Below are 13,543 nucleotides of genomic sequence, written 5' to 3'. Positions count from 1 at the left end.
CTGTCACATGGGGTTACCATGAGTAGGAATTTACTTGACAATACCCAACAACAAGATACCATCCCCAGCAATGACTCATTTCGGGGGACCTCTAATCTGCCTTTTGTGGCTCGGTCCCCAAGGGTGCAGAAGCACCCTTATCTGTCCACCTACCTACCAAGGGACTTGTTTACCTAAGATTGCCATTTCTAGGTTCTTAATGTCTTCTAAAGTATAACAAAGAGATCTATTTAACTAATTCCTGTATCCATTCTGGAGGCAATATCTCCCCCATTTTCTGACCTAACACAAAAAGGTTAATCTGAATATTTATCATTTCTAGGTCCAAATTTAGAAGCCCTGATGGCACAGTGGTTAAGAGTTCGACTGCTAACCAAAAAGTTGGCAGTTCGAATGCATCAGCCACTCTCTGGTACAGTTCTACTATGTCCTGTAGGGTCACCATGAGTCAGAATCAACTCAACAGCAACAGGTTTTTTGTGGCACAGGGTTAAAGCAATTGGCTGCTAACTGAAAAGTCGGTGGTTGGAATCCACCAGTCGCTCCACAGGAGAAGGACATGGCAGTCTACTGCAGTAAACATTTACAGCCTTGGAAACCCAAGGGGCAGTTCTACTCTGTCCTGTAGAGTCATTATAAGTCAGAATCAACTTGATGGAAGTGGATTCGGTTTTGAGTTTTAGGTCCAAATTTGAACACATTTCAAAAAGAATAATAATTAATTATTATTATTAACCATTAGAGAATTTTTTTTTAATTTAAGAAGAGCTTATGTAAGTGGATACAAATAGCATTAAGAATCCAACAGAGAAAGAAACAAAGGGAAAGAACAGAAAACCTATACAAAATACACTAGTGACAAAACATTTGGAAGACTATTTAATCTCAATAAAGAGCAAAGAAATGCAAATGAAAACAACAGCAGAATGCCACCTTTCATGTATGTGTGTATATTAGCACATACATTGTATGCTTGTACCTAATATAGGATGGTGTAGCAAAACTGATATTCTTATACATGATTGACGGCTTTATAACTGGCACAACTCTTTTAGAAAGCATTCTGTCAATATGTATCGAAAGACCTTAAAATTTGTTTCAGCAACTTCACTTCCAAGTACGTATCAAAAGGAAGTAATTCAAAATATGGAAAAATTTGCAAGCATAAAAATGTACCTTATAGCATTTTTAATAATAATGAAAAATTGGAAACCACTTTAGTGTCCATCAAGAGAGAAATGGTTAGATAAGTTATGATTCACCAGTTAAGGCGATTATGCTGTCATAAAGCTAAGTACAAGGGCCGGGTAGCAATATGGAAAGAAAAAAAAAAAAACCTTTGATATAATGTTAACTGAAAAAAACAGGAGATAACAATGTACAAAAGATACAATTATAACTATGTAAACCATACATAAAAATAATTGAATTCAGGAAAGTAATAAAAATAACAAAAGCATTTGAATGGTTCCAGTAAGGATCTTTTTTTTTTTTTTTCCATTTTTGTTAAAATTCCCTAATTTTAGATTATTTTGATCAATTTAAAATAAAATTTTAGTTTGGGCAAGAGGGAGCAGGAGGCTGAAGCAGACCCATAGATGAGGTATCTTTGGACAGCTAGGACCTTTGAAAGGTCCTCAGTCAGACGCAAGTGCCCAAACAGAGTAAGGTCAAAATGGAAACCCAAGCTCAGTTATGAGAGCCTTAACAGAAAAAGAAAAGAGTTAAAATCCAATTACCAACATCATAGATATCACCAGGCCACAGTTCAAATCATAGACCATTAGAGATGAAAGGGGCTTTAGAGATCATGGAGCTCACCTCCCCACAAATACACAAACATAATTTTACAGAAAGGAAAGTGAGGCTCAGAGAGGCTAAGAGACTTGCTCAGAGTCACACAGAGAGTTAATGGTCAGGTTGAACTTGAGTTCAGGTCCCTGACTCCTCACCCAGTCTTTCCTCTCCTGCATCAGATCTCATCTTGAGACAAAAAAGAGTAAACTTTAGAAACATTCGGGGGCGGGGGGGGGGGGAGGATGACACAAAACTCACGTATTTTAATTTTAAAAATGTATAGAATTGACTCAACGGCAATGGGTTTATATTGTTAAAACATAAAATTAAGAAGACATTTTCCACACACCTATGTACGTCCCCATTTTAATTTTAATGGTAGCAGTTATCCTTATAAACTATAAACTGACCCCCAAAAAGTCACATAAAAATGTTGGCAAGGCCTATGACTATGATCTGTCTCTGACCAAACAGAGGGAAATAGAGCCAAACAGAAAAACAAAGCTAAATAGTAACATCTGGGGGGAATATTCCCATTACCGAGGGCCCAACTACCCCCTTCGAAGAGCAAGAACCTACATCTTTCTGGAGCTGTGCGCTGTACCAGGACTCGGGCTTGGCTGGGGTGAGCCACACATCCAGGGCTAGCTGAAGCACGCGATTCTCCAGCTGGGCGAGACGGCTGGCCGATGCGGGTCTGCATGTGCCTCGGGACTCCTGGAGGAGATGCTCGAGGGCTTTGGGAATAAGCGATGCCAGGCCGAGTGAAGGGTGGAATTCCAGCAGATAAATGTTTTTCAATGCTGGGCTTGAAGAAAAGAAAAGTTTAACAACAATTTTACACTGTGAAAAATTAATCTGTTTCCAAAGAGATTTGAATTTTATATTTTTAAAGACCAATAAAAACAGCTCCTATGATCCAGAGCATTCTAAGAAACTAGGAGCTGAAAGGGACCTCCAAGGCCATCCAGGGAACCCAGCTGGGCTACACACATGCTCTTTGCTTTAACATGGACCCGTCTGAAATTGGAAGACATAATATATTCTAAAAGCCCAATAAGAGTAAGATTCAAATTATATACAGCAAACCTGTCAACATTTCAGTTACTGACATTAAGTCAAATATTTGAAAACAAAATAAATTAAACATGATTAAACATAAAAGCAAGAAATAATTTCCACGGCTATTCATTTCTATTTTTCACCTGAATTTTTAAATTTTTTCCCTCAAAATGTTAATAATGGATAAAGACAATTTTTAAATTCTGTACACCACTGCTGGAATCACTCATGTTTGCTGTAAGGATGGTATATTTTATAAATAGGTGAGACCAGAAACCATAAAATGCTTGTCTGTGGGTTATTCCTTTGGAAATAAAGGCTACAGCACAAGTCAAGGGCATGGAACTGAAAAACATAACTATATCTCTTTAAATCTATGCAAGGGGGATATTTCTTAGTCCTGGGTCTTAAAATACCACGTTAAATCTGGGAAGGAATCTCATCAATCAAATAACATTTGCTTTTGAGACTTTTCTGACAGGTCTTAGTATCCATATAGCTCTAACATGCTCTGCCAAAAACCATTTCCTGTACTGTAGACTCTTGCCATAGCAAGCCACACAGACACACAGAAACACACAGACACACACAGACACACACAGCTGATGTCTCAAGCTTATTGCAGTGAAGAAATCAGTCCTGAGAAAGGTCAATGGAGAAAATGTCGAGTTTTGTGCCTGGAACTCCCAGGACTTTCTCAAGAGGTTAGAATCTCAGCTATGTGCTCCCATGGCACTCTACCCATTCCAAGCATGATCCCATAGCACACTACAGTGATTTTTTTAATTGAAAGTCTGCCTTTACAGCTGGACTGGCCACACCACAGGAGCATAGGGCCATGCCTCTATTGTTCACATTTGTGGTGTCCCTAGTGCCTAACACAGTGCCTGGAACATACAAACATTTGTTGGATATTGAAAGAGGCTAGACACCCATTTAGGAGGGGATAGAGAGATTGTCCTTGGCTGGTGTAAAGAGTTCATGCACTTGGCTGCTAACCAAAAGGTTACAGGTTCAAGTCCACCCAGAGGAACCTTGGAAGAAAGGCCTGAAAATCTACTTCCAAAAAACCCGCCATTGCAAAACCTATGGAGAACAATTCTACTCTGATACACATGGGGTTGCCATGAGTCGGAATTGATTGGACGGCAACTGAAGAGAGATTGTGATCTTGAGCTCCACAGACCATCCAGGGGCCTGTCACCCAGCTTCCTACTTCCCTGTACCCTCAAAAGCTGAAATGGAATGGGGGGAAGGTCATGCTGCATGTCAACGAGTGACTTAAAGTATGTATCCTCTCTAAGTGTTCTCAGGAAATTTCACTGCTCCTTAAAGGGGTAGGGGCCACATGGGGTTTTTTCTACAGTGAGTTTGCAGAAACCTCTTTGGTGACACTTGCTGGAATAAAGAAACGTCTTTTTGAGAAAAAGTTTTGTGGACTTGTGTGGCACGTCTGATTAAATCTTCTGGCAGTGTTTCAAGAGCAAATGCTTGTTTTTAGGATTGCTCAAGGAAATGAAGATTCTGCTCCCAGTGGCCTAAGTTTAAATTCTAGACCTCTACTCAGCAGTTTGAATCCACCAGCCACTTCTTGGAAACCCTATGGGGAAGTTCTACTCCATCCTATAGGGTTGCCATGAGTCTAAACCAACTTGACAGCAATGGGTTTGGTTTTGATTTTTACTCTTCATTAAATTAGGAGCAAATGGTTAATGTGCTCAAGTGCTAACTGAAAGGTTGGCAGTTTGAGGCCACCAAAGGTGCTTCAAGAGAAAGGCCTGGTGATTTACTTCTGAAAATCAGCCATTGAAAACCCTATAGAGCACGGTTTCTATTCTGACACATATGGGGTCACTATGAGTCGGAATTGACTATGTCAACTGGTATTGATACTGGTACTCTTTATTACTCAGAAAGCAAACAGATGTTACATATATGAATCCCTCTTCCGTGGCTTTTACTTCCCCAAATACTTGAGAGGTGCTTTTTAGTATTTACAACACTTAACACACTATATCCTTAATGTATCTAGAAGACTAAATGTAAAATACCTAAAACCAACATCAACTTACCTGCTATTGTTGATGGAAATAAGTTGCTTGCAAATTATGTTAAGGGGAAGTCCGAATTTATTGCTATCATCTGAGCACCCTTCTTGCCAAAGCCTCTGGACGTATTCCCGCTGACACTCTATCTAGAAATGTAGCATGAAAGTTAAAATTAGAAAAGTTCAACTTTCCCATAGACATGAATAATGAGTCTTGGCATGAGAAGAACATGCCCCCTTTGCTTCTCTTCATGAGTTGACTAATTTTTACCCAGACATTGTTTTGGGGATCCACTAGCAATCAGACATGCTGGTCTCTCAGCCTGAGCCAAGGGTCAGCCAAAGAAAGAAAAGGCAACAATCTTTAGACAATTTTAAGATGCAAAAGGAAACTTCTTTCTATCAGATAATTGACTACTTGGAAAAAACTCCAACCAGGCTGAGGGTAAGTATACTACAACAGTCCGCTGGCTTCTGCTTACTTCCTGCCACTAGCTTTTCCCCAGACCACATACAATGTGACTGTTTCCTTCAACGTCCTAAAAAGTCATAAATTAAAAAAAAATAATAAACACAATTTTATACGTTCATGTTTTGAAAAGGTCTATCTTTAGTCCTTCTTTCACTACCGATAAGCTCTATGATCTAGTGAAAACTGAGGTTGTCAATTCCCCATGAACCTTTAAATGTAACTAGTGTTGGAAACCGTCCTTTCCAAACCCCAAAACCATTGCCATCAAGTCGATTCTGACTCATGGTGACCTCACGTGTTACAGAGTAGAACTGTTCCACAGGGCTTTCTTGGCTGTAATTTTTAAGGAAGCAGATCACCAGGCCTTTCTTCCACAGTGCTGCTGAGTGGGCTCAAACTGCTAACCTTTAGGTTAGTAGTCCATCACAAATCGTTTGTACCACCCAGGCGCCTAAGACCATAGTTACGGTTGAAACAATGCAAATGAGTTTACAAATAAACATGCTGCACACACTGCTCTTGAAAACCCAGGTCTGAATGTACAATGACTATTTCCAGTCCTGGGCCGTGTTTTTCATCCTTTTCTCACACGTAAACTTTTAAGCCCTACTGTACTCACGTGCTGGTTGAGGATGCTCCTCACCAGCTGCAGGTGAAGGCTCAGGTAGGTGCAATCATCTCTGTAGGCTTCAATGAAATAAGGTTGGCTGGGATCAAACCTTGGGCGCCGGTGCATGATGTCAGTGATTACTTGTGCTAAGGCAAACCTCTCCTCAGGGTCCAACACGTGCTGGTAAGCTTCAAAGTAACTGTCAAGAAGCTACAAATAAGGTTGATAGTTAAGAGCAGAGGCAGCCCTGTAATTGTTGCGTACCACGGAGCCGCTTCTGACTCATAGTGACCCTACAGGACAGAGTAGAACTGCCCCATAGGGTTTCCTAGGCTGTAATCTTTATGGAAGCAGATCACCAGCTCTTTCTCCCACCGAGCAGCTGGTGAGTTTGAACTGCCAGCCTTTTGGTTAGCAGCCTTGTGTTTAACCATTGCACCACCAGGGCTCCTTAAGGCAGCCCTATGGCCCAGAAAAGGGAGGTGAAGCCCCAACCCCATGCTTTGGAAAACCCCAGGGCATCATCAGGAAAGACACAGCTCCGAACCTCTGGGTACCTGGCTCTGGCTTGTGCAGATGAAACACCAATACAATGCAGGACAATTAGTCAGCCTACGGAAAGAGTTAGGGAGGCACAGGGGGAAGAACACATGCTTTGGAGCCAGAGTACCTGGATTTCCATCTTGACTCCACTCCTAACTCAAGGCCCTTTCCCCTGCTCTCCACAAATAAAAAAGGGATTACATAATTACCTACCTCCAACAAGACAATGCATTCAAAAGCACTTCATCAGATATATTTATCTCAAACACATTTTTCCACAGACCCATTTGTGATCCTCCACTTTATTTCATCACTAAAGCTAGGCAGGTGGACTCCTACCCTGTTCTACATTTCAGCCAAATTTCTGACCCTTTCTCTTTAAAGGTCACTTGGGTGATTCAAACAGTTAAACGCTTGGCTTCTAATGGAAAGGTCGGTAGTTCAAATCCACCTAGAGGCACCTTTGAAGAAAGGCCTGCAGATCTCAATGTCATAGCCATTGAAAACCTTTTGGAGCAGTTCTACTCGATGACAACAACAAGGAACTCCACTGTGAGAACAGGTTTCTGTCATTTTTTAGCCTTGAGAAACCTGTGGTCATTGGTTAGATTCAGGCAAGGTGTGGTCCATGCTGTAGCTATTGTCACCTGTGCCGGGGAGTTTGCCGTGAGATTCAGGGGTCAATCCAGTAGCCATCTGCACATTCCCCCCTGCATTGGGAAGTCCCCTGTTCAGATATCGAAAGATGCTCAAGCACATTTGATTATATCCCTTTTTAAGACCTCATTTACAAAATTTCTTCAAGTGGAAAGCTGTAGATAGCTTCAAATTTTGATATACAAATTACAAACAAAACTGAAACAGTGAGGAAAAAAAAAAAAAAAACTGGCCCTAATGCTTGAAATCACCACCTGCAGTGTGAAAATTTTGCTCTTTGTTGTCAGTGTTTTGTTTGTAACATAATTAATGTCAGATATTTAACACAAATGTTGAAGACAAACCGTATGGCAGGGTTATGCTGGTCCCTGACAGGGAAATGGTTAGTTGGTCCTGGAGTAAGAAGCTGTACTACTGTGCATTGCCTTAATGAGATTAAAAAAAAAAAAAAAAGGTGAGTATAAACTATAGGGAATGAAGTTAGAAACTCTATTTGGGGTGTGATGTGTGTGAGAATGTCGTCTAACGGAAAGGTTAGCAGTTCAAGTCTCCCCATCCCCTGCCCAAGGCACCTTGGAAGGAAGGCCTGGATATCTATTTCCCAAAAATCAGCCACTGAAAACCCTATGGAGCACAGTTCTACTATGACACACATGGGGTTGCCATGAGTCAGAATCAACTTGACAGCAACTGGTTTGGTTTTTTGTTTTAGTCTTTTTAATAGTTTGCCCTAATTTCACCTGTAAACGATGGGTGTGGTAGAAGGGAAGGGTGAGGGTGAAAGTCCCTCCCTGAATACGAAGTGATTTATCCCAGACCAACTCCACACTAGAAGATGGCTTGTTTATAGAACTCTTAGACACGGAGGAATCTTCCCTGTGCAAAACTCCAGTGGAAATTCTGCTTTCTCGGAGTTAGTAACTCTTTCCTAAACCTCAAAGAAAGCTTCCAGATACTAACAGTTGAAGAGGTTCTCAGCATAGGAATTCAGAAAAAGATGGCTCTTTATTTTGCTTTTACATTTTTCCATGAGCTTAAGGAATTTCTGATCTCTGTATAAATTCTATTTGTGTATAATTAGTCATGGCACTAATCAGCAAAAGCTCTTCAGAGGTCAGGGGTTGGAATCCCAGAGACCCAGGGCAAGATTAGTAATTCTGAGCAATGTAATTATTGTTTTAGGCTTGCTTTGTTTTGTTTTTAATAATATTTTATTGGGCTTTTGGTGAACGTTTACATGGTAGTTTAAGTTCTTCAACAATTTCTACACAAGTTGTTCAGTGGCATTGGTTACATTCTTTGCAATGTGTGAATATTCTCGTTATTTCTGTTCTGGTTGTCCCGTTTTGTTTTACGACCTCCATAGGCCTTTGATACTTTAACTGTTGGAGACCTCACCACACAGCATATCAAATGTATTAAAATGCATTCACATCCTGACCACTATTTTTTTTCCTGCAAAATATTAAATGATTTATAATTTTGCTTTTGAATTTATTTGGCTATGAGCAACATACTTAATGATTGGCTATGATTTCTGGGCAGTCTTTGTACATACTTGGGAATTCTTAAGAAGTGAGAAAACCTGCTCTATAAATTGTTTTCAAATGTAAAGGAATGTCCATAAGTGGCCATGAACAAAATTTTACATTTTATAGATGTGCAACTAAGCATTTATTGACATCTACTTTGTATTTCCTTTTCATATTTTGGAGTAATACATTTTTTCCCCAAACCTCAAACATTTCAATAGCCCTTAGAAACCTCTTAAGTCCTAAGCACTGAGTCTGTATCTTATGATGGATAAACTAGCCCTGACTGAAAGCTTCTGAACTGTTAACTCCCCCTGGTCCCACAGCTGAACAAATTCCTTTCTTTTCTCTGCTGATCTAATCTGGCCTGTCCTCCCTCAGAGTTTTTGCTCAGGATGTCGCTCCCCAAGCAGTCTTCACTGCCTAGCTCCCACTTTGGGGTTTTAGTCTTACGCTGAAAGACCTCAGCACTTACATGTATTCATATCCCCACAAACACCACAAATCACAGATGTCATAGGCTTCCTCAGTATGTGACTACATTTAATGGGCAGTGAGGACTGAATTGCTGAGGTTCCTATTTCTACCAATCTGTCAGCCTCACAGAAACCCTGGTGGTGTAGTGGTTAAGCGCTCTGGGCTGCTAACCAAAAGGTCAGCAGTTCAAATCCACCAGGTGTTCCTTGGAAACTTCTACTCTGCCCTACAGGGTCACTACGAGTCGGAATCAACTCGATGGCAATGGGTTTCGTTTCTTGGTTCTGCCCTACAGGGTCACTACGAGTCGGAATCAACTCGATGGCAATGGGTTTCGTTTCTTGGTTTTGCCAGCCTAGCATACTTTTAATTGCAGAAACAGAAAGCATCAGAGAAAGAGTGTGTTTTGTTTGCTGGGATGCCGGACTTGCTGGTGGCTCTAGGGCAAGAGGTTAGTCTTTATCTTACCAAACTAAGGAATCTCCTTAAGGAGACCAATGTTGTTAGGTGCCATCAAGTTGATTCCAACTCATAGTGACCTTGTGTGACAGAGTAGAACTGCCTATAGGGCTTCCTTGGCTGTAATCTTTGCAGAAGCAGATTGCCAGGACTTTCTCCCATGTAACTGCTGGTGGGGTTGAACAGCCAACCTTTTGGTTAGTAGCCAAGCACTTAACCACTCCACCACCAGGTCTCCCAGAGGCTGTGTAGAGAGTAGATTTAACCAGGGCTTTGAACTTTTTTTTTTTGAACTGGTTCATTCCAGTTCAACCCCCTGCTAAGAATTTGCATTTCTATCCAAGATATACTGAGTCAGAATCTACATTTTAACAAGATCCCTAGGTGACTTACGTATGATAAAATTTGAGAACCGCTGCTGTACTAGTGGAGCCCTGGTGGCACAGCGGTTAAGAGTTCGACTGCTAACCAAAAGGTTGGAAGTTCAAATCTAACAGCCACTCCTTGGAAACCCTATGGGGCAGTTCTACTCTGTCTCATAATGTCACTATGAGTTGGAATTGACTCAACTGCAATGGGTTGGCTCTACTATTGGTTCTCAGAATTGGTCCCTAGCATTGCCCGGGAACTTTCTAGAAATGCAGATTCCCTCCCTTTCCCCCAGCTGGAGGACATGGCTCTTCCCTTTGAGCAGTGCACTTGATGATTGTGGTGAAAAGACCATTTTGTTCTGGATATTGGTTCTGTAACTCCTCTCACTCTCTACCTGGTAGAGGGAGTAAGGTGGGGATTTGGGCTTTTATGTTAGCCTTTAGACCAGATCCAGGAACATCTGGGTCTTGCTAATCATCACTCCCGTGGTTCCCAATGGGGCCAAACACACAAGAATCAGTAGCAGGCTAGGAATCAAATATTGACTTATTAATAAATAATAAATACCTATTTAATAGAAAATAAATATCTCCCTCAACAAGGAGAGCCTGGGGTACTTTACTTAATATCCAGTTTTGTGGGATGTCTTTTGGAAAACATTGGTCTAAAGGACTTTGGATCAACCTTATCACGTAAAAGGAAAATGCCAAAACAGGCTAAAAGCTCAGACCACAGAAGATGCTCCCAAACCAAAATCCAAACCAGTTACCATCGAATCTGACTCACAGCAACCCTAAGTACTGCAGAATAGAACTGCCCTCTATAGGGTTTTCATGTTGTGACCTTTCGAAACAGGTACCTCTGGGGGGTTCAAACCGCTAATCTTTTGGTTAGTAGCTGAATGCTCAGCCATTTGCGCCTTTTGGTTAGAGGGACTCCAGAAGGTGCTCCACAGGGTTAGAAACTGACACATCACTGCGTGAGGTGAAGGAAGATGAAGATCTTTTTGCACTTAAGTGAGCCCTGGGGAAAATGAAGCAAGCAGGGTGATCAAAATGACCTTGTTCCATCCAGGAGCTCTAATCTAGAATAACATTCAGTTATTAAATAGCCAAAGATAAAGCAGAGAGGAAGGTGGGGCAACTAGAAGGAGTAAGAAGAGTGTCACTCAATAGCCCCAGGGGGAGGTTAAGAAAGAAACAATCACTCTTCTAATTCATTCTGGGCTAACTTGAACCTTTTCAGCTGGGCCAGGACAATCCCAGGGTCTGGTTTATAGTATTTATACTGCCTTGACCTGTTTTTGTACAAATGGCCCTATTGTTTGATTCTTTGGCAGGGGAAGTTTCCAGGGAGTTAGCGGGAGGGGGGTTCTTGCTGATGACACCAGCTTGTAGAGGCCTGTGCTAAGCTGCCACGGTCACATTTGTTGTTGATAGGGTTGCCAGATTTAACAAATAAAATTCAGGATGTCCACTTAAGTTTAAATTTCACATGAACAGATAATTTTTTGGTATAATTTTTTACAATATGTCCCAAATATTGCAATATTTTATCTGACAACCCTAGATGTTGAGAAAGAAAATGTGACTCCCTTTTTAAATTGATAAGGCTTTTTCAGGCTTTGGCCTCAGCCTGCAGAAGCTCTCAGGTGGACTCTTATATAATTTTATTATGAATTATTTCCCAGTAAGGGTGGGAGCATGATCATTCTGCCTCACAGGTTCCATTTATTATCTGTTTGCTAGGTGGCTCATTTCCATTTAAACTCTAGGCTGGTATTTGTCTAAGGAGTTTTCAAATGTCACCTGTGTATGTCAAAGACCAGCTCTCCGGCAAAATGGTATGTGGTACACACTGACGGTAAGTATCAAATGTTGGAGAAAATGGCCAAAATGAATCACCTCAAGCCTTACTGTGTCTATATTAATTTTACTTCAACTTTTTTTTATTTCTGGGATTTAAAAATCTTTTGAAAATAGTATTTTAGGTCAAATGAAGGTGCCAAACAGAAAATCGTGCTAGACACAACATCACAGAAATTTTTTTTACAGCTTTTCAAAGGTATCAGGCTTGAAAATCGTTTTAGTGCTCCAAATACAAATTTGAGTTAAGAAAATGTGTGCTTTAGTGCCATGGGGAGAATCAGCAGCTGGTACAAACATCACTTAGAAGCTAGCACAATTGATGCCTTGCTTCTCTGAGTCCCTTAATCCACCTAAATTCACACCAACTCTAATTTCATGAGCATTTATACACGATATGGTTACTTTAAGGAGCCCTGGTTGTACAGTGGTTAAGAGCTACGGTGAACTGTGGCTGCAAACCAAAAGGTTAGTAGTTTGACTCCATCAGCCACTCCCTTGACACCCTATGGGGCAGTTCTACTCTGTCCCTAAAGTAACCAAACCAAAACAAACCAAACCAAACTCATTGCAGTCGGGTCATTTCCAACTCATAGCAACCCAATAGGCTAACCTATAGGACCAGAGTAGAACTACCCCATAGGGTTTCCAAGAAGCACGTAGTAGATTTGAACTGCTGACCTTTTAGTTAGCAGCCAAGCTCTTCACCACCACTCTACCAGGGCTCCTTAAGAATTTGAGAGAACCAACCTCACCACCAAAAAAAAAAAAAAGAAGAAAGTTCTAGTCCTGCCAGACTTTCCATTCTCCAAACTGGCCATTCCCATGTTATACCCTGCTGACATTGCTAATGCTGTTTACTCTGCTTAAATGTTTTTCCTTGTCAGCCAGGTAACCTCTTACTCATCTCTTAGTGACAAGGCTAACTATCTGTTCCTCTGGGAAGACTTCCCAGCATTTCCTCCACTCTGTCAGCCCCCCACAGGGCAAATCTCTCCCTCCCTCCAGCGGGATCCCCATGGTTCTTCGTACGTGCCTCAATTGTAAGCTGTTAGCCACTGGGTTATAATTTTTGCTTAGAAATTGGACCAACTTTTATAGACTGTAAACTCCTTAAATATAGGGCTCATGCTGTCATATTTATCTATGTGTCCCTAATGCCTGGAACAGTATATTTACCTAGTATAGAGTAAATATGTGATGTTTGATGAGTAAATTCCCAACAGTTGGTGAGTATCAACTAATAATCCACGCAAAAGATACAAAAGAAGACTGGATATACTTGCAGTGCTTCACTTTGTTATTGGAATATGAACCATTAATGGTATTATGGGGATTTAGTAACTTGCTTTTTCATTGCTTTAAATTTACCTTTGCAACTGTTGGACTGAGCACTCCTTGCCCAACTGCTCCCACCTACCCACATGTGGCATAAAGGCCATGATGAGGTCAGTCAGTCCGTGTTTAACAAAGTGAGGCTTGTCCCTATGACTGGACACGCACTCAAAAACATACACGTTGTAAGAAAGGTTGAGATTATATAGCTGTCTAATACATTGTATCTATAAAACAAAGGAGTATTATTGACCCTTTTTTTTTTTTTTTTTTTAATGGTAACCGGTCCAGTTGCTGTGGAGTCAACTTCAGGTC

General features: G+C 41.0%; 1 protein-coding gene across 1 annotated transcript in view; it reads right to left on the bottom strand.

Annotated features, from left to right (window-relative positions):
• The window catches only part of LOC126082529 (uncharacterized), a 237,572-nt gene that overhangs the window by 116,533 nt on the left and 107,496 nt on the right, over nt 1-13,543 (bottom strand). Inside the window, 3 exon segments of the mRNA XM_049895073.1 lie at nt 2,377-2,605; nt 4,932-5,053; nt 5,998-6,198. Coding sequence (XP_049751030.1) covers nt 2,377-2,605; nt 4,932-5,053; nt 5,998-6,198 — 552 coding nt within the window.

The sequence above is a fragment of the Elephas maximus genome, chromosome 1 (assembly GCF_024166365.1).
Source record: "Elephas maximus indicus isolate mEleMax1 chromosome 1, mEleMax1 primary haplotype, whole genome shotgun sequence".
NCBI lineage: Eukaryota > Metazoa > Chordata > Mammalia > Proboscidea > Elephantidae > Elephas > Elephas maximus.
The sequence above is the reverse complement of the archived record's forward strand: the minus strand, read 5'-3'. Positions and strand labels throughout refer to the sequence as shown.